The sequence below is a fragment of the Acanthochromis polyacanthus genome, chromosome 3 (genome assembly GCF_021347895.1).
Source record: "Acanthochromis polyacanthus isolate Apoly-LR-REF ecotype Palm Island chromosome 3, KAUST_Apoly_ChrSc, whole genome shotgun sequence".
In the NCBI taxonomy this organism is placed as follows: Eukaryota; Metazoa; Chordata; class Actinopteri; family Pomacentridae; genus Acanthochromis; species Acanthochromis polyacanthus.
The window spans coordinates 32,590,044-32,610,338 of NC_067115.1; the positions used below are offsets into that span (position 1 = coordinate 32,590,044).

General features: G+C 39.4%; 1 protein-coding gene across 4 annotated transcripts in view; it reads left to right on the plus strand.

Moving 5' to 3' along the window:
* The window catches only part of ttbk1a (tau tubulin kinase 1a), a 63,300-nt gene that overhangs the window by 33,618 nt on the left and 9,387 nt on the right, over positions 1-20,295 (plus strand). For 3 of the 4 annotated variants that reach the window (XM_022209908.2, XM_051945076.1, XM_022209907.2), the window contains 8 exons: positions 3,646-3,711; positions 4,283-4,375; positions 5,165-5,290; positions 5,377-5,531; positions 5,717-5,927; positions 6,871-7,043; positions 7,476-7,816; positions 9,274-9,455. In XM_022209908.2, the coding sequence (XP_022065600.1) occupies positions 3,646-3,711; positions 4,283-4,375; positions 5,165-5,290; positions 5,377-5,531; positions 5,717-5,927; positions 6,871-7,043; positions 7,476-7,816; positions 9,274-9,455 (1,347 nt within the window). Of the gene's footprint in view, positions 1-519; positions 573-3,645; positions 3,712-4,282; positions 4,376-5,164; positions 5,291-5,376; positions 5,532-5,716; positions 5,928-6,870; positions 7,044-7,475; positions 7,817-9,273; positions 9,456-20,295 lie in introns of those variants that run through there. The other variant, XM_022209909.2, reaches the window with a different exon arrangement.

Sequence of the window (20,295 nt, forward strand, 5' to 3'; positions counted from 1 at the left end):
CTTAACTGATTGTCTTAAAGAAAAATGTGAAAATCTGCTGCTTTTAGCTCCTCAATTGTGAGAACTTCCTGCTTTTCCTTGTCTGGCAGTCAATGAAATGTCTTTGGGTTGTAGATTCTTGCTTTGTAAAAATTTTTAAAACAATGTGGATTCTTCTCTGGAACAAACAGTCAACTCATGGAGACTAAACAGTTGTTAAAGGAAGAAAATAATCAGGAGATCAATTAACAAGGAAAATCATCATTGGTTGTTCTTGATGAGCATATATTTGGAATTCAAATAATTGAAGGTAAAACTATAGAATGTCAAACCGTCACCAGAGTAATGCAGAACTTTCACTTTATTGATGTTCAGTCTGTATTGTTCACCAGCCATCAGTTCTTTTGTCAATGATTTATGTTCTGTGATGGTTTTTTGTTTTCTTTCCGTTATGTTTTTTTACCTGTTGACTGTTTTATTTTCGTCTTTTTACGTTTCAGTCTTGTTTTTGTTTTTCTTACAGTTCCTTTGGACTTATGATTTTGACGTGCATGCCTCCCGTTTCTCCATCATCTCCATGGTTACCCTGGGATGTGAGTGGTTTCTATAGCGACAGAGGGTTCACGGCCGCATCACCAGCCGATCACCAAACTGAAACTTGAATGAAAAGGGAAAAAAAGCATGCAGGCAGTGTGTCAATACAACTTTATGAACACGTTTTACAGCTTTTGTAAACAAAGGATGTCGTCACTAATTGTTGACCCTTTTTTGTTGAAAGAAACTACAATAATTTATTAACTACTAATAAACTAACCATTTTGTTTTTTGCACGTCAACCAGTCTGTCACAACTGAGATAATATTGGTTAAAAAAAGGTGATACAAGCAGATACAAGCAGAAGATGGAAATTTAAGCAGCTGGTATTTCTGGAAAGGCCAAGTTTGATTTGGCACGCGCTACAACTCAATAAATACTTTGAGAGCATCAAAGCCGATAAGAAAGTTTGTGAATTTGGATGTGAAGTGTTTGGTTCTAAGAATTAAAGACTATACAACAGAAAAAAAAAAAGAAGTACAAAAAATGGCCAGCATCTTTCTTTTCTTTTTTCTAACAAGTAGAAAATAGTCACACTCAGCTCCTCAGTCCAGTCTTTATCACAACGTTGTGACTGAAAGCTGAAGACTGTTAAATATATTTCCACAAGTAACGACATGACAGTATAAAAAGGTGATTGATGAAAATTACAGTGAATCATTAAGATGGAAAGAGTTGGTTTCAGGGGAACATACAATGAAATAATTCTAGTCTGAGCAACATTTCAAATTCAGTTATGTTGCATTCATATGTCATATTTGTGAATACCTTTTTTTTGCTTCTTGTTTGTCTTGCTTCTTTTTTCACAAAAAAAATTAGTAAAAAATGTGCAAAACAAGCAAGGTTTTTCTATCTCTTAGTGCAGTAAATAATGTGCACTGGTGCAACAGTTGCCCAATTTAATTCCATTTTTGTTACTCATATTTAAAATTCCCATAAGAGTAAGTAAATATATTGCCTCTCTGCATTTAATTTAGTATAAAAAAAGAAATTTACAAAGTTATTTCATAAATAGATAATGAAATACGCATGACGTGTGTGTGCAGAACTGTAGAAATACAGATTAAAGAAGCACAGAAATGCATGAAGAAATGTTGAAATACAGAAATTAATGAAGAAAATCTGCAGTATTTTAAATCAAACTTGATGTTTGTTAATGCAGACATAAATTCAGAATATTAATTTAATTAACCCCTTTACTCATTTTACTCTAACAAGATGTATTTATTTTTTATGTATTTAGTTATTTATCTTTTAATTTATTTGTACTGTTTTTGTTAATTCTCTCCTTTCAATTCTTCTGTCATTGAAACAAATGGAAAAGCCAAAGACTAAATACTAGTCCAGTGACTGAACTCTGTCAAGTGAAGATACAGAATCACACTGACCTATTAAGGCATAAATAAATGTCCTAAAACCTGCTCGCCATACAAATATACAAATATGAATAATATCACCAGGGGTACATGTTAATGGCCGCCCTGTGTTTGCTCGTCGTCTGCTCTGGATGGAGGCTGTGTGGATGCAGCGTGACCCTCTGCTGATGTTTCTGTTTGTGTCATTATTTGATTCTGTTTACTTATAATTTATTCCCTTTCCATCAGAATTCAGCTCTACTTTAAGTATAGTATTTTCTGCAGCCCAAGACAATGTTATGATGATGTTTGTGATTTGACTGAAAACACAGCATTTGAAGCTATTAGTGTAATTAACTCTGTTTTCACATTGACATAAAAATATCAGACTGATTCACTTTAGCAGTACATGCTAAACCTGACCAGCACTGATTACTGCTTTGAGCCGATTGGACGCTACAATTCAGTTTAGTAGAAAGAAGAGCACAAAATAAGCAAAGAAAATAGTACATACGTATGCAACAGCAGTGTTAACAATGTACTCTACAGGCCCAAAGTTTGGAAGCAACTTCAACTTCACAATGTCTTTCTTAAAATTGTAAAAATAATAATCAGTATGAATTCTAGAGACGTTATGATGTATTTACGGCATGATCAGACTTTGCTTTCATTGATATGCACCATTTTAGTCAGTTTACCTTTAAGTATACATTGATGCTACCAGACAATTGCTGACTATATGTTAACAAAAGAAAAGAAGGGCTTAGTTTTTGAGCTGAGAAGTTTTACAAAAATCAGAACTTCAGTGCAAAAGTTAAAAAAAAAAAAAAAATTACAGTTTGCATTATTCACTTTAGATCTTTGACTTGAGAGTTTGGAGACAAAAATCCCAATAAATCTCAACTGTGTCCATCATATCTCTACAACTGGGAAGAAACAAAAATAAGAATATAAATACCTGATAATTATAGTAAAGATGTATACTGATGAGTGACTCTTTATATAATAATCATGTTTATTTTGTTGAAAAGTACACCAATGAAACTATGATCTTTTTCTGTAAAAATCTGATTTTGCGTCCAAACTTTTAGCTTGTAATGGAGCTAATACACACATGGTTTGTAGTGGCTGAATCCCATTATCAGAGGTTTTCTGGCATGCAAACTTTCAATTTATATAATATATATACATCAATGTATTGATGTCTGCATTTGTCTGTAAGGCTGAATCTGGTGTTATTGTGTTTGTCCGTGTTCTCTGTATGTATTCATTCATTCATCCAGTCTTTATGTATATACAGGGTGATCCAGTCAGATCAGTTTCAGTTTTTTTGTTTTGTCTGGAGGTTCTCCAGTAGCAGCTGCGAAGCAGTAACCAGTGCTGGTGTTGGCAGTCTTTACAAAACATTTTTCATTTAGATTCAGCCACAACAAGCACAAAATATCTTTTTACACATCTGTTCTGATCTCATGATGCTGTTTGTACATTACTGTTAGTGTGCCGCACCAAACTGATGAGTGCTGATCAGGCTTGAAGCGCAAAATCAGAAGACTATAGTTCAGAAGACCTGAGCAACTATCTGGGTTTTTCTAGGGGCTGCAAGATTTTTTGTGTCTGATGCAGTGTGGTGTTTAGAAATACAAAATGGAGTAGTGAGTTTACATTGGGAAGCTTGTTGATGTAACATCCAACTAACTTTGCTTCATCCTGTGTGCAGCCGAGGACTGTGGCAGGTTTCAGAGGGACGGTTCGCTACGCTTCAGTCAACGCTCATAAAAACAAGGTCAGTGCTATTTGTTGACTTTAAAGGAATAAATGAGGTGGAAAAAAAATCTATAATTTATTCTGACAAATGCTAGAGATACGTTTTGCTTTCAGTCAAACAGTATGTGTGTTTTTGTGAGCACTGTTTAATTTAGAAACGGCAAAATCGTGAAACATGACCAAAGAGTGTTTGGGTTTGACTCGTCAATGAAAGAAAAATGCAACAGTATGCAATGGAGTGAAATGAATGAGGACATGTATGGAACACGTGGTGTTAAAGAAGCTTCTGCTTGGCTGGACAGACAGAAAAATAAATGAAAACAGCGATCATCAGATTAATACATGAAACGATCCACCTGGTTTTCTGTCTTTGAGGTTTCACTGCAGCTCTCTACACATTATCTCACTGTGTCCTCTGCAATGGTTTACTGGCACTAACCGGAGAATTAGCGCCACCAACTGTCCATTTCTAAATAATTCATGCTTTATTTTCCTCATTTTATCCCATATTTTGCCTTACCTGACTTATGTTAGATGCTGTGAATCGAAGAGTAATATTTTAACGTTGTGCTTTTGTTGTGTTTCTCCAGGAAATGGGTCGCCATGACGACCTTTGGTCATTGTTTTACATGTTGGTGGAGTTTGCCGTCGGACAGCTACCATGGCGGAAGATCAAAGATAAGGTCAGACATCTTCACCTGATCGTAACAATAAACACGAGCCTCGTCACTTCCATGTACTACCTCCTCAGCTACTACTACTGACTGCCATAGGATCACGACAGCAACATGAACTGCTGTGCCTCGGCTACACTAGAACCTTCTAGCTGTAATATCAAATACACTCAACCATGTGTTCATTTTAAATATGTGCTTAAAAAAGATTTGTACACCTATTTAAAAAGCTGCAATCTAGAAACCTGTTCCTGTACATTATAGGCATATCTAAACCCTGTTAGCTGCATTGAATGACTATGTGCCATGTAAAGGGTCAGCGTAAACTAGCTGAGAATTATCACAGAATATACAGGTTTAGTTGCTCAACTGAAACTGACACATTCAGAGATCAGCCAGTGCAGAGAGTGGAAAAGCCAGATATTTTCTCAGGAGATGGACAGAATAATGGATACAGATTTATAAAGTGGAAGCATACGACACTTTAATGAGATCCTCTGTGACAGCAGGATGCAGAAGGAAGCTGTTTGCTATGTTAGCCTCATCTACCTTGTAAGACGTTTTGTTTTGTACCTGTTTGCCTCTAAGTGCTTAAAAGCTCAACAAAACCAAGCCAACCGTTACACAAAATTTTTTACAACATGATCCTTTTGAATGTTTAAAGAAATTTTGTATATTCGACCCCTCATGAACCAGTTTAATTCGTATTGTCATGTTGGTTTTGACCGTCTGGTTGTCTGTGAACCGTCATCTTTTTTTATATTTCTATAAATCCTGTTGGTTTTTTGTTTTTTCAAGGAACAAGTTGGTCAGATTAAAGAGCGCTATGACCATCGGATGCTGCTCAAACACATGCCTGCAGATTTTAATATCTTCCTGGACCACGTCCTGGCCCTGGACTACTACACCAAACCAGATTACCAGGTACACGCTGTCAGAAAGTCTCTCCTTCGGGGGGCAATACTGCCACTGTAGTTCAGATTCATGAGTGTGTCTTGTTTCTTGTGCAGCTGCTGATGTCGGTGTTTGAGAACAGCATGAAGGAGCGAATCATCACCGAGAATGAGCCTTTCGATTGGGAGAAGGGAGGAAGTGATGTCACGCTGTCGACCAGTGCCTCCACCCAACCACAGCACAACACCCGACCCACTGCCGCCATGGTGGGGTAAGAACGAGAGTCACATTATACCTCATTTATCAGAACTGAGCTGGAGGCAAGGCTGGTGTTATTCTGGTGTTATTTATTCTGCTGGTATTGTCCTCATACAAAATAATTAGAAAAATATAGCACTTGTGTGAGCTGGTTTGAAAGTGTTTCTGAAATATCAGCATCATGTTCTGTATCCACAGAGCCATTGTGACGCCAGTTCCTGGAGACCTTCAGAGGGAGAACACAGACGACGTTTTGCAGGACGAACACCTCAGCGATCAAGAGAACGCCCCCCCTGCCCCGCCGAGCCGACCCCCCGGGGAGACGGGAGTCCAGCACACTGGAGAGACGGGAGAGACCTGGGAGGACACTGACTTCAACCGCAACAGACTCAGGATCAGCCTGAACAAGGTCCGAACTGACAGAACAGCGTTAACTGATGGATGAGATGGGGGCTAGAAGCAGAGTGGTGTAACTCACAAAAAAATAATCCAAACTGAGTTTTATATAATTACCATAATATTTTATGGTGGAGATTTTAGTGGCAAAGTGGTCTAAACCTAAAACCCAAATATAGTGTTACAGTGGCGCTTCAAATGTTAGCCCATTCTTGAAAAGACAAAACTTTGAACCCGTTTTTCTCAAAAACTAAGAAAGTGGGTTAGACCACTTTGCTTCCAACCCCTTCATGATGTTTCCTGTATGAGTCGGTGTAAAGCTGCTCTAACACACATTTAGTATGCGTCTTCAGGACCGCATTCAGTTGCAGTCATTTTGAAAACAATTTGGAATAATGCAAACGTTTGGTGTTTCACAGATTACAAAAAAAGACTGATTCCTAAGAATCAAGTCTTGGATTTTTTTTTTTCAATATTTCATATGTACAACTTTCATTTCAATGATGGACTCATTCTGTTTCTACTGGGAGGCCTGTATTTTCAATGAAGTCGTTCTACAGTATTTGTTTTTGGTTGTACATAAGAGCATTCTCGCATTCTGTTTTAAGTTTTTTCTCATTTATTATTTCTTTACTAATAGTACTTTTAGATTTTCGTAGCTGACATTTACACACTGTTTCTCTTAATATTCACAGTTTTTCTCTTACTTTTCTTGCCTCACTCAGAAGCACTACTTTGAATTCAGTGAAAGTTTTACACTGTTTTCAGTGTTATCACCTTTTAAACACCATTTTTTGCTTCAGAATGTGAATCCATACGTCTATGTGTCAGTTACACTGTAAACTGTGTTTCTTCTGCAGCTATAATGCACATTTAAGCTTCAAAAAAACAAACTTACGGTACAGAGTTTCTGTCCAGTGTATTTAAATTGTTGCTCACTTCTTGTTGTTCGTCAGGGGGCTCAGGAAGAGGAGGCAGGCCGGGGTGCATGTCCGGTGTCGCCAGTTCGAGGTGGAGCCCCGGAGTCTCCAACGGGTCAGGGTCGGTCTTTACGATACCGTCGGGTCAACAGCCCTGAATCTGACCGCTTGTCTGCCGCTGAGGGCCGAGCCGATGCCTACGGACAGAGGTGAAGCAGGAGTCGACGTTGTCTTTTGTTTTTCAATAATGAAGATTCACATTTTAACAACAGAAGAATAAATTGATATGTTCTAAAGGTAGAAACTAAATGCTGTTGTGCACCCAGATGAACTCAAGTCCATGTTTTTTCAACATGGAATGTTTTTAATATTGAACTAAAGCCCAGACCAATTACTCAAAATACAAAATTCTGTTTAAGATGCATTTGAGCCAAATTGTTACATGACTAGATTTAGACTTGACTCAGCTTTGTCCTCATGAAGTCAAGGTTTTTCGAGGATTTATTTCATGTGAATTGAGTAATATATTTAAACAGGCACCTGTAAAACTTGAAATACAACTCTTTAGTGTCTTCTGTGGACTGTCAAGTTGTAAATGAATGACGTCCCCGTGTCTCTACACCTGTCTGTGTGTCCTCCAGGTCTAGGATGGACATCCTCGGCTCCCCTTCACGTCACGTCTACTCCTCTCAGCCGGCTCAAATGCTGTCGGTTGATCCTGGTTGCCGTGGAGATCGTCAGGTCAGCGGCCGCCAGGAAGTGTCGGTGGCGTCTGTTGATCAGGAAGCACACAGCAACGCCTTCATCCGCTCCGTCCCGCTGGCCGAGGAGGAGGACTTTGACAGCAAAGAGTGGGTGATCATCGACAAAGAGGCAGAACTGAGAGACTTCCTTCCGACAACGTCAGGAACCACCGACGAGGAGCCTGAGGAGCTCCGCCCTCTGGAGGAACAGGAGGAGAGGAGGAGGCTGCGAGCTGGAGGTAGGAGCTTCTGTTTTGACCTGAAACTAAAGAAACAAATGTTTTTAGGGGTAAAGGTGACATGAATCAGATTAAAGCGCTAAAGAGATATTAGTAGAGCTGCTAAATATACTAATTTTCTCCTATTTGTGTGGTTGCTATGTGACTTTAGTAGCATGATTTTTTTTATACACATCGCTGAATTCAGAGCACAGAAACCATCTTAGACCTCTATGTCTGATGAATTTGTCAAACAAAGTCTTGGTTATAAAACCGGCGCAGAGTAACAGCTTGGAAGTGACTGCTGGTTCTTAATTAGCGTCACTGTTTCATGCTTGTTCTCTTGTTGGACAACAGAGATGACAATATGCAAATCAGAACAGTTTTACTGGGAACTGGGCTGTATAAAATCCGTATGTGTGAGCACTAAGAGCAGAAGAAAGGCCAACAGATGGAAAGCGTCTCAGCGGCAGTGTGTTCCTCTTCATGCATTATGCTGTGCTGCTGAGCTCTGAAGTGCAACCTCAGTTACATTGTAGAAACCACATTTTTCTTCTGTTGTAATTAGTGCTCCTATACCCTGGAAGACTTTCAAACTGAACCAAGTTGGATTTTGCTGCCAGCTCTGTTGTCTAAAACTGTAGCAATGTTTGTAGCTGAACAATTATTGGAGCCAAAACCAATGATGGCACAATCCAACATTGCAAGTGATGTTAAAGAGGTATTTGTGGAAAACACATTGCAGCTTTCATTAGTCAAACCATTTTTTCTGCAGTGTTGTATTCAGTAACATTATGTGTCTTGTCTGTCAGTAATGTTGTCTGACATTAGTCGTTCTTAATAATAACAGATATTCTAGTCATACACATCTACGATCCACTGAGAAATAGACAATAAGCATCGACAAAACAAGTGAGAGAAACTCTAAGAAAGTGTGGGCAGAACATCTTTATTTGAAGGGTTTGGAAGCAGAATGGTCTAACCCACTTTCTTTAGTTTTTGAGAAAAATAGGTTCAAAGTTTTGTGTTTTAAAAAATGGTCTAACATTCCACTATATTTGGGTTGTGGGTTAGACCACTTTGCCGCCAAAATCTGAAGCATAAAATATTAGAGAAATTATATAAAACTCAGTTTGGATTTTTTGTGGGTTGGACCACTCTGCTTCTAATCCCCTCATTTATTAAAAAAGTAAGCTAATGGAGCATTTGTCTGCATTGTCACTCCACTGGACACATCTGACTCAGAAAAAGAGGTTGACAGTTTCACACCATCATCTGCAATATACAGAAGATAATGTGTTTGAAAGTTGTATTTCTAACTTTAGTTATCCAACGTTAAACCTTTCATCCCCCGAAATCAAGCTGATATTGTAACAAAGATATCACACTAATTGAGTCAAGTCTTTACTGCAACGTACTTGCCTCAGTGTTGTCTTTCTGTTATTTCCAGCTGTGGTAAACATTCGCTTTTCCTTCAGGTGGGGAGCTGGTGGTTCGTCCAAAGACTCATACTCGTGACAGCAGCCGGGGGATGCTAACGCTAACGGAGGAGGAGGCATCGAGGAGGAGTGGTGGCAGTCCCGCTCAGTCACCCTGTCACTCGCTGCCGTCGGGACGCCCTCGCCGGAGAGAGTCGGAGCCCACTGGACCTCAAAGACCGGTAAGAGACCCAGCCAGCCACTCAGAGGAGAGCTCGGCTCTCTGATGGCATGTCGGTGGACGGATGAGCGGAGTGGATGGCTGCTGTACGCATTCACTGTCTGGTGACTGTTTGGTTTTACCAGACGCTGTCAAAGTGAGGCACAGCAGCCGCTCTGCCTCGTTGACCTGCCTGCCAACATGCAGATTAAAGGACAAGTCCAGCATGATCTGATATGTTGCTAATGTCAGGATTTTCTCTTTTAAGTTCTGTCAGTGGCAAATATTTTGCAAGTTTAAATTACACTATAAGGACATTTAAATTGGTGGCAGTAATGAGTTACAGTCGTGCAGAATAAATCAAGTACAGGAATGAAAAAGCAATATTTTTACCTATTTCAGTACAACTGTTGAGGTGCCTTTGAACAAGGACAGTGTGGTTGTGCACAGAAAGAAGGTAAACCTGTATTGAACAAATAAAGTAAAAAGTAATTTTAAAATGAAACTGTTGAAAGGACAATGAGTAGAAGTACATTTTTGCTGCAGTACCTGAGATTAGATGATGAGTCAGCTTTGTATCTCTACAGAGATTACTGAAGCTGTCCTCACACTGTTGCCGCAAACCTTAATAAAGTTCGGTTTACTCCATCAGTGCTTTGCTCTGGCACCCTGAGGGCTATGCACACACTCACAGAACTGGAGTTACATCCAGGTAAATAATGCTAGAGTTTCATTTGCCCAGCAATGAAGGGGTTGCCTTTTCTACATGTTATCTCCCAGTTTGTGGATCAATATTTTAGGTCTTTAAGGCAAAAAGCCTTATTCTGCTGAGAATAAAGTTTCATTGAGATAAGGAAGCTAAACCTTAGAAATAAATGTTCAATATTCCCGAATGTTTCTAAAGTAAAATGCAATTTAAAAATAGGAAATATCTAATCAAAGAATAAATCAACCACACTAGAAAGCCAACTTTCTGTTACTGACAAATGCTTGTCCTCTGCACGCTCCTGGTACAGTGGGTGCACCTGGATAGGCTCGCTTCACTTTTAATTACTTGCTACAGAGTTCAGTTGGAATAAACTACATTCACGCTTAAAAGGAATTCCACTCTTGCTTTCAATGTGCTTAATTGCAGCAAGCAGGTAAAGACAGGAGCATGCAATGTACGCTGTCTATACACAATCACATGCAAAAGTGCAAGTTACTTGGTATGCACAGTGGAGGATCATCCAGTCCAGTTAGTCCTTGAAGTAAATGAGCACAACGTCTGAACTCATGCTGAAATTGTCCTTTAAAAGATCACAGTGATGAGCGGCAGACAGATTCCTGCAGGAGTTTGTCTGCAGTTTTCCAGCAGCACCGTCCTGCAGCTGAACATCGGTCACATGCAGTCGTTCTGAACCCGGCCTGCTAGTAGATTAGCTGTTAGCTTACAAGCAATAGGAATTAGCCCTGTGTGTTGTCACTATAGGCAGCAGTCCAGTTCAGGAAGTCGTGGCAGGTACGAGGTTTACAGGAACGGCCTCGTAATTAGCTCTTTCAGCTTTTTTTTGTTTCCAAAGCGGCGTCAGATCTGGCAGCTTTGAACGTGACGTCAACTCAGAGGGCACCAAAACAGCAACATGTTGTGTTAGTGAAAGGTATCTCTAGTTCTATGAGCACACAGGAAATACAACAATGGAGGCTGTCATGTGAAATTATATGGAGGATTTTGCTTTCAAGATGCTGACGTGAAAGAGGAGAAGACTGCTACTCAACAAGGACATTTAGAGGGCAAAGAAGCAGTGCTTGTTATTCTCTCCAAGTTTAAACGATTAGTGTTGAGTCCTGCACAGTAGTGTATCAGGACTGCTTAGAAATCCCAGAGCAGGTACTTTTTTGTCACCCAAAAACTGGCAGGAAGGAGGCTCTGCAGGGGCAATTTGCAGCAAAATGCAATCAGAACATACTGTACTGTCACCAGCTACATTCTCCCTGCTCCAAGCATCCTTTGGGGCTATGAAGCGACAGAAACTGTGGTACCTTGAATGTCCACTTCGCTCCAAAAGCAAATCGATCCCCAGAGATCCCCACATATGAACTTTACAACAGAAATAAACATGATTGTAGTCTGGAACAACAAAAAAGCACAAGAAAAAAGTGTAATTGCAAATGTATGAGGAGTGAGCTTTTATATATCCCATCTGTTTAGAAGGTGTTGATGCACCATGCTGAGCTTTGAAACTTATCTCCAAGAAACCTTTGGGTGTTGTCAGGAAGAGTTCGACAAACCTTACTTAAAGTCTATGCCCTATACAGCAAGCCCGTGTTTGTAGATGTCTACACTCCGGCGCTGGTTTTGGAAAAGCCCCATTTTAGGGGAGAAAAATGCTCTTTTTTTTACTTGAACTAAGTGCAAAAATTGAGAGAAAAAGACAAGTTTACAGACTTACCTAGCTGAATGAGGCCAAGGTCTTAGCCACTGACATCATCTCTAAGCCTGAGAGGATCTGAAGTAGACCTTCACTCACTCTTAAAATGGGTCTGCTAGTGTAGAAGCTAGCATGGAATGGTCACCAGACCGAAGCAAAGACAATATATTTAGGCCTTTCTGTGGAAATACAGTACATCTTAGACAGTCACTACTCCTTCAGTGAACTTTTAGGTGCAGAGATGTTCTGAATGCTCATGCGTTTTTGCCGTCAGACTGAGATTAAGTGACAGCCCACTGTGTCTAACTGACTCAGTTTGTTAGATATCGTGTTACTATTGTTGCCTTCAGTTTCATTTTGACCCTGAATGTCGCTGATGGTTTGTTTCTTCCACGACTGCCTGTGACACATAAAAACAGTTTTGACCGCACAGCTGTGGGAATGATGCTGCTGTCTTTTCCTTGTCTTTGGATTACCATTGAAGTCTTTCCCATTTCTTTGGTTTTTGCCATGACTTTTGCTTTGGACCATTTTTATTCTGAAGGAATGAATGGGAAACAGCCGATGAGAACACGTTTGGTATGATTCAGCAGCGATGATGTTTACATGTCGGGATGTTGATGATGTTTTCATCCTCTGTTGTGCTGCTCTGTTATTTTAATGTTCTTTAAGACATCAGAGTCAAAGTGACACAGTTTCACCTAAACAAGCACACACACGTATTTATACACACACAGATAAACACAAACACACGGTTTTGGTGATTCTGTGACTGGGAATGGTAGATGAACAGAAACTTACTGCAATACAAAAGCATCCCAGTATGGCAGGGATTAACGTCCATATTGGATGAATCAGCACTTCTTGAATTACGTCCAGTGCCTGTGTTAGGTGTGGGAGGAAAATAAGGTGTAGTGGATGGGGTGGTGGATGAGGTTGTTAGTGGCCTTTCATCATAAATACAATCTTACCCTAAGCCATTTCCTTAGTGTTTTAGTGGCCTAATCCTAAAAACAACCACTCTTTCTTTTCTATATCCTTGATCTTTCAATAATCTCTAAGGATGAAGTTGAGAACGTTGGTATTGTACATAATCATAATGTAGAATTTTACAGAATCATCCAATATTGGTGTTAATTTCTTGTGAAAAGATTGTGGACAAAAGAGCATCTTTCCTGTGTGTCCCTCATGGTGAAATTTAATGGATTTGTGAATGAAAGCTTTGATGTGAATGAATGAATGAATGAATGTGCTGGAGCTAAAATGGTTTATTTTGGATGAGTTTTACTGACATGCTTGTCAGAATCTTTTTATGTGTGTTGTCAAAAAAACACAACCTATCCAAATTTCTCAAAATTCAGTGAACTTAGAGAAGTAAAAGGTTTAGGCAAAACAACCGAAACTTCTTTTGACACCGTCCAGCCGTCGTCCGCTGTGATTCAGGACAGTCGCACTACTGTACCTATTACAGTCCTGCATCAGAGTTGTGACGGACTGCAGTGTGTTTCCATCACTCAGGAGTTCAATCCATTTGCAGAAAGTTCCAAAGTCACTCCTTTAGTGATAGATACTTTTCTTCTAATGATTTTGTTGGTGGTGAAAATTAAGGGTAAATACGGGAAGTAAAATAACAAGCATTTTTGAACACTTTCATAGATGTAAAGTCACAATCAAGCACCTTAAAGTCAGATTAATCCATGTATTACATTCATATTGCTTCTAACCTTCAGAGCCTAGTAACAAACACGGGGTTTTGAATTTTATGGAATTTTGTAGTCATCTAAATCAATACTTTTAGTACATGATATATTTCATGTTTCTGCTGTTTTATCTTGCACACAGTTCACGGTAGCCTATCAAGAGAGTAAAGCATAGCAAACTAACTCAGCCAGTACAGTAATCACAAATCACCACTCCACTGATTGGTTGTCTGATTGGTCAGGTGAGGTGTTAGTCATGGTTGGGAGTTAAGAAAGCAGGACCAAAGGGAAGATCGAGATGAGACAGGCAGGAACAGTTTGTGATAGTTTATTGAAAAAGTACAGTGCATAGAAACTTTTTTGTTTTTGCTATTTTGACATAATTTGAAAAAAGCGAATTGTTTGAAATATACCATGAAACTGAGTTCCTACTCCATATTCAGTTCATCAGTCACCCGAGGTGCCCAGTTAAGTCGTCTCTGTTGTTGCAGAAGGAACATTTGTCCCCAACAGATCATAAACTTACTCACAAACGAAAAATCAACTGTTCCTGGTGGTCAAAGACTCAGAAGGAACCTTTAAAGGTATGACAGTCAGAACTACTGGATGTCACACTGTAGCAGAAGCATCTCGGACCAAACAAACAAGTTTAGAAATGCAGGAAAGACCAGCAGTTTCAATGGGAGGGAGTCACATGCACTAATGTGAACTAACTACCAAAACATAAAACAGAGAAGCTCAGATTACAACAGTGTGACTCCATTCTCTGTAAAGGACAGCATTACCTGACTGCTTCTGTAAATCAAAGAGAGCTCAATAATATGTTGATATAAAAAAATTAATGTCTGGAGCTTTTAAAGCCAATGCAAATAATTCATATAGAATTAGAGACAAAACAAAATGTCTTCCTTTACCTGTCAGTCTGCAGCAGCAGCACTGACAACACTACAGCCAGGAGGAAGGAAGACATTACACTCTTCTTTGAAATTTTGATTATGCATTGATTTATAAGGAAGAGACCTTTGTTTTCCAGGATAATTCATGTACTCCTATCTCAATATGTATGCATCTCCTTTGCGACCAGTTCTGTGATTCTGGTCCGTCAGTAGGGATGTTTATTGTCAGTTTGCATTGACTCAGAGTTAGAGAGTTGGTTTGGCAGATTTTATGCTCAGTTTGCATCAGTCAGGGTTTATTCTTGCTATTTTAAGCTATAATTCCTCTCAGTGTTGGTCTTAACCGCAGAATTGTCTCCAGTTCATACTGAATATATGCTTTGGAAAATGAAAATAGGTATTTTTGCAACCATGGCTGCATGTATCAGTTATTTCTCACATTTACATTATGACTACTTAATTCATGTTTTACTCATTTCTGTGGGACTGAGATTAATTTAAGTAGCTGGTGGTTTAACTCGTGATTTTTCTTGCGTCCTTATTCTTGGTCAGTTCTCGTACTATTCCCAACATCAGCTATAAAACTGGCTGAAAGTTTGGGTTTCAAAGACTCTATAAAATAAGAAAGTTAAACATTGTTCAGTGTTTTGTATGTGGATGTAAAATCAAACATTTTGCAAATTTTGATACACACAGATGTTTTGTCTTTTGTCGAGATGATTGTATGAGCTGTAGATAGACAATTGTTTGCTGTATTGCAATGAATAGTCTGTATGGTTGAATGTTTATTATAGAGAATATTAAGCATCAGTGGCTCAGTCAAATATGCCTAACCAAAACATTTATTTATGCCCTTTACTGACAGAAAAAAAAAAAGAAAAGATTTGACTTTGTTGTGTGTTTATGTTTGTGTCAGCTATGGTTAAAAAAAGGAAATGCCTGAAGTCCCGCTGGAAATCAAAGAAAAGTTTTCATTTGGGCTGCAGTCGCTATTTCGTGAAAGAAATGAGCATTTACAATGAGCTGCAACAACACATCTACACAGAAAACCTTTCAACACAGTTCACATGAACACTGTGCCGTTGAAAAGATGACATAAGTGTGTCTTTTAGTTTAACATGCCTTCCATTAGAGTGATGTCAAATGAATACGCTGCCCTGTAGCCCGTAGCGATCACATATATTTTTGAAATTATGAGATAAAATGTGCTGCACACAAGCACTAAAGATGAAATTAATAACATAACCGATATTAAACCGATTTATTTGTAAGGCTAAATTGAAAAAAAATTAAAAATTATGATTTTTTAAAATTATATTTATTAAACAGACCAGGTTAAAAAATAAAACAACACAGTCTCAATACTTTGTTATGGAGGACCAAATCTGACTAATGAAGAGTGAGAAAATAATCAACTGATAAAAAAAAAAAAAGAAACTGAACATTAGATCTCGTGGGTTCATCCTCTGAGAAGCAGGAATGTGATCAGAGCATTAGATAATGAATTTTTCGTGTGTGTGTTTGTGTATTTCTTGTGACATTTCATATAGAAACGTTGTCCTGGTGGTGGCGTTAGAGGAAAGTGAAGGTGGTCGCCAGAATGAATAAGTTCTAACCTCTGAGGAGTCTGAATATGAACAGCTGGATCTGTGGAAAATGAATGTGGAATCTTTGAATTTCTCATTGATTTTACATTGTATTTTCACGTCAGAATTTCTATTTTACTTTCCCTCAGCAGGACTTTCTTCATGGGTGTGGTGATTTAATTTTTCTTTTTCCATTTTTGATTTTTAGTTGAATTCTACATCTATGTGACCATTTGATTTATTCATACATTCATTTATTTACTTACTAATAGGTCAGGTTTGGTCCTCCATACTTGGTGGCTGCTGTTTCCAGGATGGACACATTAATATGATTATTGATATTTCACTTTATCTACAGTCTAACATCTTATCCTTTACGGCCTTGTCAGTGAGAAAACGTGTGCACAAAACCGTTTTTAGTCATATTTTATCGAGCTCTGCTTCGATTTCTTTTTTATTTTCGCGCCAATTGTCACCGCTAGACTCAGAGCGAGCCCGTCTGCCGCCAACCATCGAGGACTGCCACTCTCTTTTTTACTCCTGTCCAATTCTTTTCCCCCTCCACATAACTACTGATGCCTTTGCCCCCAACCTATCGCTTTAAAAGTACACAGTATGTCAAGTTTGACTCACCTGAGGAGACAGAGAAAAGAGCGAGGGTGCCATTGGGACAACACAAGAAGAAATAAAGTGATGTTTCGGGGTAAGCACAGTTTAGGAATAGTCCTTTACCTCTGTTCTCTCACTCAGTTTCTGTTCTTCCTCTTCCTTTTCCTTCTGTTTAGACATATTTCCTCCCTTTTTCCCTCCGTCGTGTGTCTGTGTTTAGTGTGCTTGATGACTCCATCTCTCTTTTGTGTTCCCTTTTCGTTCTGCATCTCCAATGGTTATCTTTTCTTCAGAAATCAAAATCTGTCCAGGCTCAGACTGTTGTAGATTAGTGAGCTACAGTATGTGCAGTGCTCGTGCTGGTGACTTTGTGTTCTTTTAAAGTGTTCCTTTGTGGGGGAAAATATTCTCATCACCATTTTTTCAGCTAGAGGGATGCTAGTCTGACCAATCTGGCAACCCACACAGCTAAGAAGTCTATTTGCTCAACTGTCCTGATAAGTTTTTCATAACTTCTTACCAGTAACTGATAGTTGTAACTGTAGACAGAGTGCCAGATTTACATCAACACTTCCTCAGCTTCTCTCCACAGACTCCTCCTCTCACAACCTTTGACCAATAAGCTGAAGGCTTTAGATGTGTGAGAGCACCAATCAGCTCTCTCCTGTCTAACGCCTGTTAAGGGAGGGGAAGGAGACAAGGGCAGGAAGTCAAAACAGAGTGCTGGGATATAGCCATAGGAAAACGTGTCATTTGTTTTTATGAAAAGTCTGTTTCCGCTTGTTAACCTCCCCTCCCTTCCTCTTTCTGATTGGTCTGTTTACAGTTGGAGGAGGACAGGCATCAGCCACGGCCCAATCAGCTGAGGAGGCTGGCCTCCTACGTCTTCTCCTCCTCCACCCTGGAGACGGAGCAGTATCCCCACCAAGGAGGCAGCTTCATCCAGAGAAGCCGCTCAGCCGAAAGCAGCCCCGCCCACGTCATTGCCGCCTCCGCCTCTGCCCGGCGACGGCACGCAGGCACCCTGCCGACGCCCGGCAGCCCTCGGAGCAGACACTCTGTCCTGAACGCGTCGAAAACGCAGCTGCAGCAGATGTTAGCCAAGCTTATGAACAAGAACAGCAGCTGAGAGGACTGAGAGATGGACTCAGATCACACACATACAGCAACTCACAACAACCGATGTACGATACGTAACGCACACATGTACACTGACAGTCATCACACACACACACACACACATATAAGCAGGGCTGGTCACACATTTTTTGGGGCCCGGGGCTGATATGGCTCCCACTTCCACTCCACTCCAACATTCACCAAATCAACTCGACTCTATAAAACCTAAACTGTGTTTATGAACAGTCATACAAATAATGATAATATAAATCTTTGAAATTTATTTGATTTATTCTCAGTAAAGTCTGGTCTAGGAAATAAGATACCCCTAAAACTGCAAAAACGTTTCTTAATTGTCTTTAGTTCCAAAGCATCATCAGTGAGCTGGGATTTGTTGGCAAGCTCAAGATTACACCTTAAATAAAAACTAAAGAAGTGATTCAATACTTCGGGCCAGTTCTGCATACACAAACACATGATTGAAACGGACATAATGAACACTGAGAGCCAGATCATAACCACACATCATTTTAACACAACAAGCCATATTACTGGCATGCAGCAGCACTGCTCTGCTGGTACACACATCGTTTGACAACACACACACACACATTCGCATTCACGTAGCTCTACCAACCAGAAGAGGATCAGAAGAGAAGGAGAAAAGTGCTGAAGACTGGAATTATTTTCCATGCAATAAACTCTAAAAAGCCTCTCTGCAAACCTGATGTTGCACACGCCACAGATCTGGCAGACCGGTGGAAATAATGTGAAACTGAATACTTTCTTCTCGTTTCTGTGAAGACGAGGAGCGTGAAACAGAGTGGGGCTGCTAATAGACTGTTAAGCTTTACAGTATTTGTGCTTTATTTATTTTTATTTTATTCTGCTTTTCCTGCTAAAAGAAAAAAGGAAAAAAAAGGAGTGATTGTCGAGGAATGCAGGTCGTCCCGGCGATCAAGTTTTTGCACCAAGACTTTGAAGTCCGATCATCCCGTCCACCGAGCAATATACCGCCACTGCTTCACCGTACGTCTACACCTGCACAAAACCAGTGATCCAAACGTCTCGCTCTGATTCTAGCTTCATTAAATGTTGTCTATGAAGACAATATGTGGAAAAAGTCTTTCTGAGGGTGTGAGAAATGATTCAACATCGATCTCTTATCACCCCTTTTAGGGCAAAAACTGTTTCTGTGCTTAGTTTGGAAGTACGGCACCCCTAAAGTACAAATATTTCATAAAAAGCAGACAAAATAAAAACACAGCAACATTCGGAAGAAAAATTAGCGAAAGTGCAAACACACTGGCATTTCATAAAACAAAAATAAAAATAGAAACATTTCACAAAATAAATCAACAGCTTCAAAATTCATTTGAGAATTAAATAACATTGCAATAATAGTTTTACATTAATTTTTAACAAAACATAATAAAACTCAAAAAACACTTTGACTAGACAGAAGACAAATGAAGAATAAAGACTCGACATTCACTCTTTCAACACAAGGCAATTTGAAATAACTCTGCGACAATTTACATTCAATTTTAATCATTGGGAAAGGACTGCAAGTAGATATAGGATGCTGGAAGCTGTTAAACATTATATAGCATTATAGGAAAGGAGACATCATACAGATTTATTCGCTGTTGAGTAGTGGAGTAGTATAGTTGCACAAAAGTAACCCTTTTTCCAGGTTTGCATGTCAGTTTGTCAGTTTATTGTTGCATCTCTTGTTTGGGAGCAATGCTGGAACTCCGATTAGCTTTAACTAGCCTGTATCACTTCCACAAATACATGAGAACATGTCTCACGAGGGTTGTGAATTTGCATCAGGTGGTCTTGGCGTCTCTGTTTGTTTTTGTGTACATGTGTGGAGCGTTTTGGGCCTTACACAAAGTAGCAATGTTGGTCAGTTGACCCAACACTTTGGTCCAGCCTGAAATATGTGAACATGGACTGGATTGTCATGGAGTCATGTAGGGGACTTCCTCAGAGGATGGCGACTTTAGTGTTCTACCGTGAAGAATGACGTTTGTGGTTTTGAGTGACATATCTGTGCTGCTGAGTGGATTGACCGTTGGTGTCCAGTGTGTGTAGGGTGTGTATCCTAATAAGTTTGGTGATCCTCTGACTTTTCATTCAGCACCATCCTCAGATTAAAAATTCACTGCTTTGGTTTATTGTCCGCAGAAGTAATGACACTCTCATCATCTTCAGCATCACCTTGAACACAACTGACAGAGGAGAAACAGATGTGATGAGATAAAATAAGTCATAGGTTCAAGATAACAAGCTCAAAAAGACCCAAAGCTACCTAAAAGCTGATGTGTGGATTTAATGTCTATTTGTCAGACTTGCATCGATCCACATTTGTCTGTTGTGTCTGAGTTGAATCCGGGTCTTCCAGACGACACAGTCATGTTTCATTATTAGCTCAAGATACAATCAACAAGTTTTTTTTTTTTTACATCCTGTATGATAACTGCTGAAGATTTTTAACTGTAAGATTCATCACATTAGAAGTTTTGGTCATCGTGT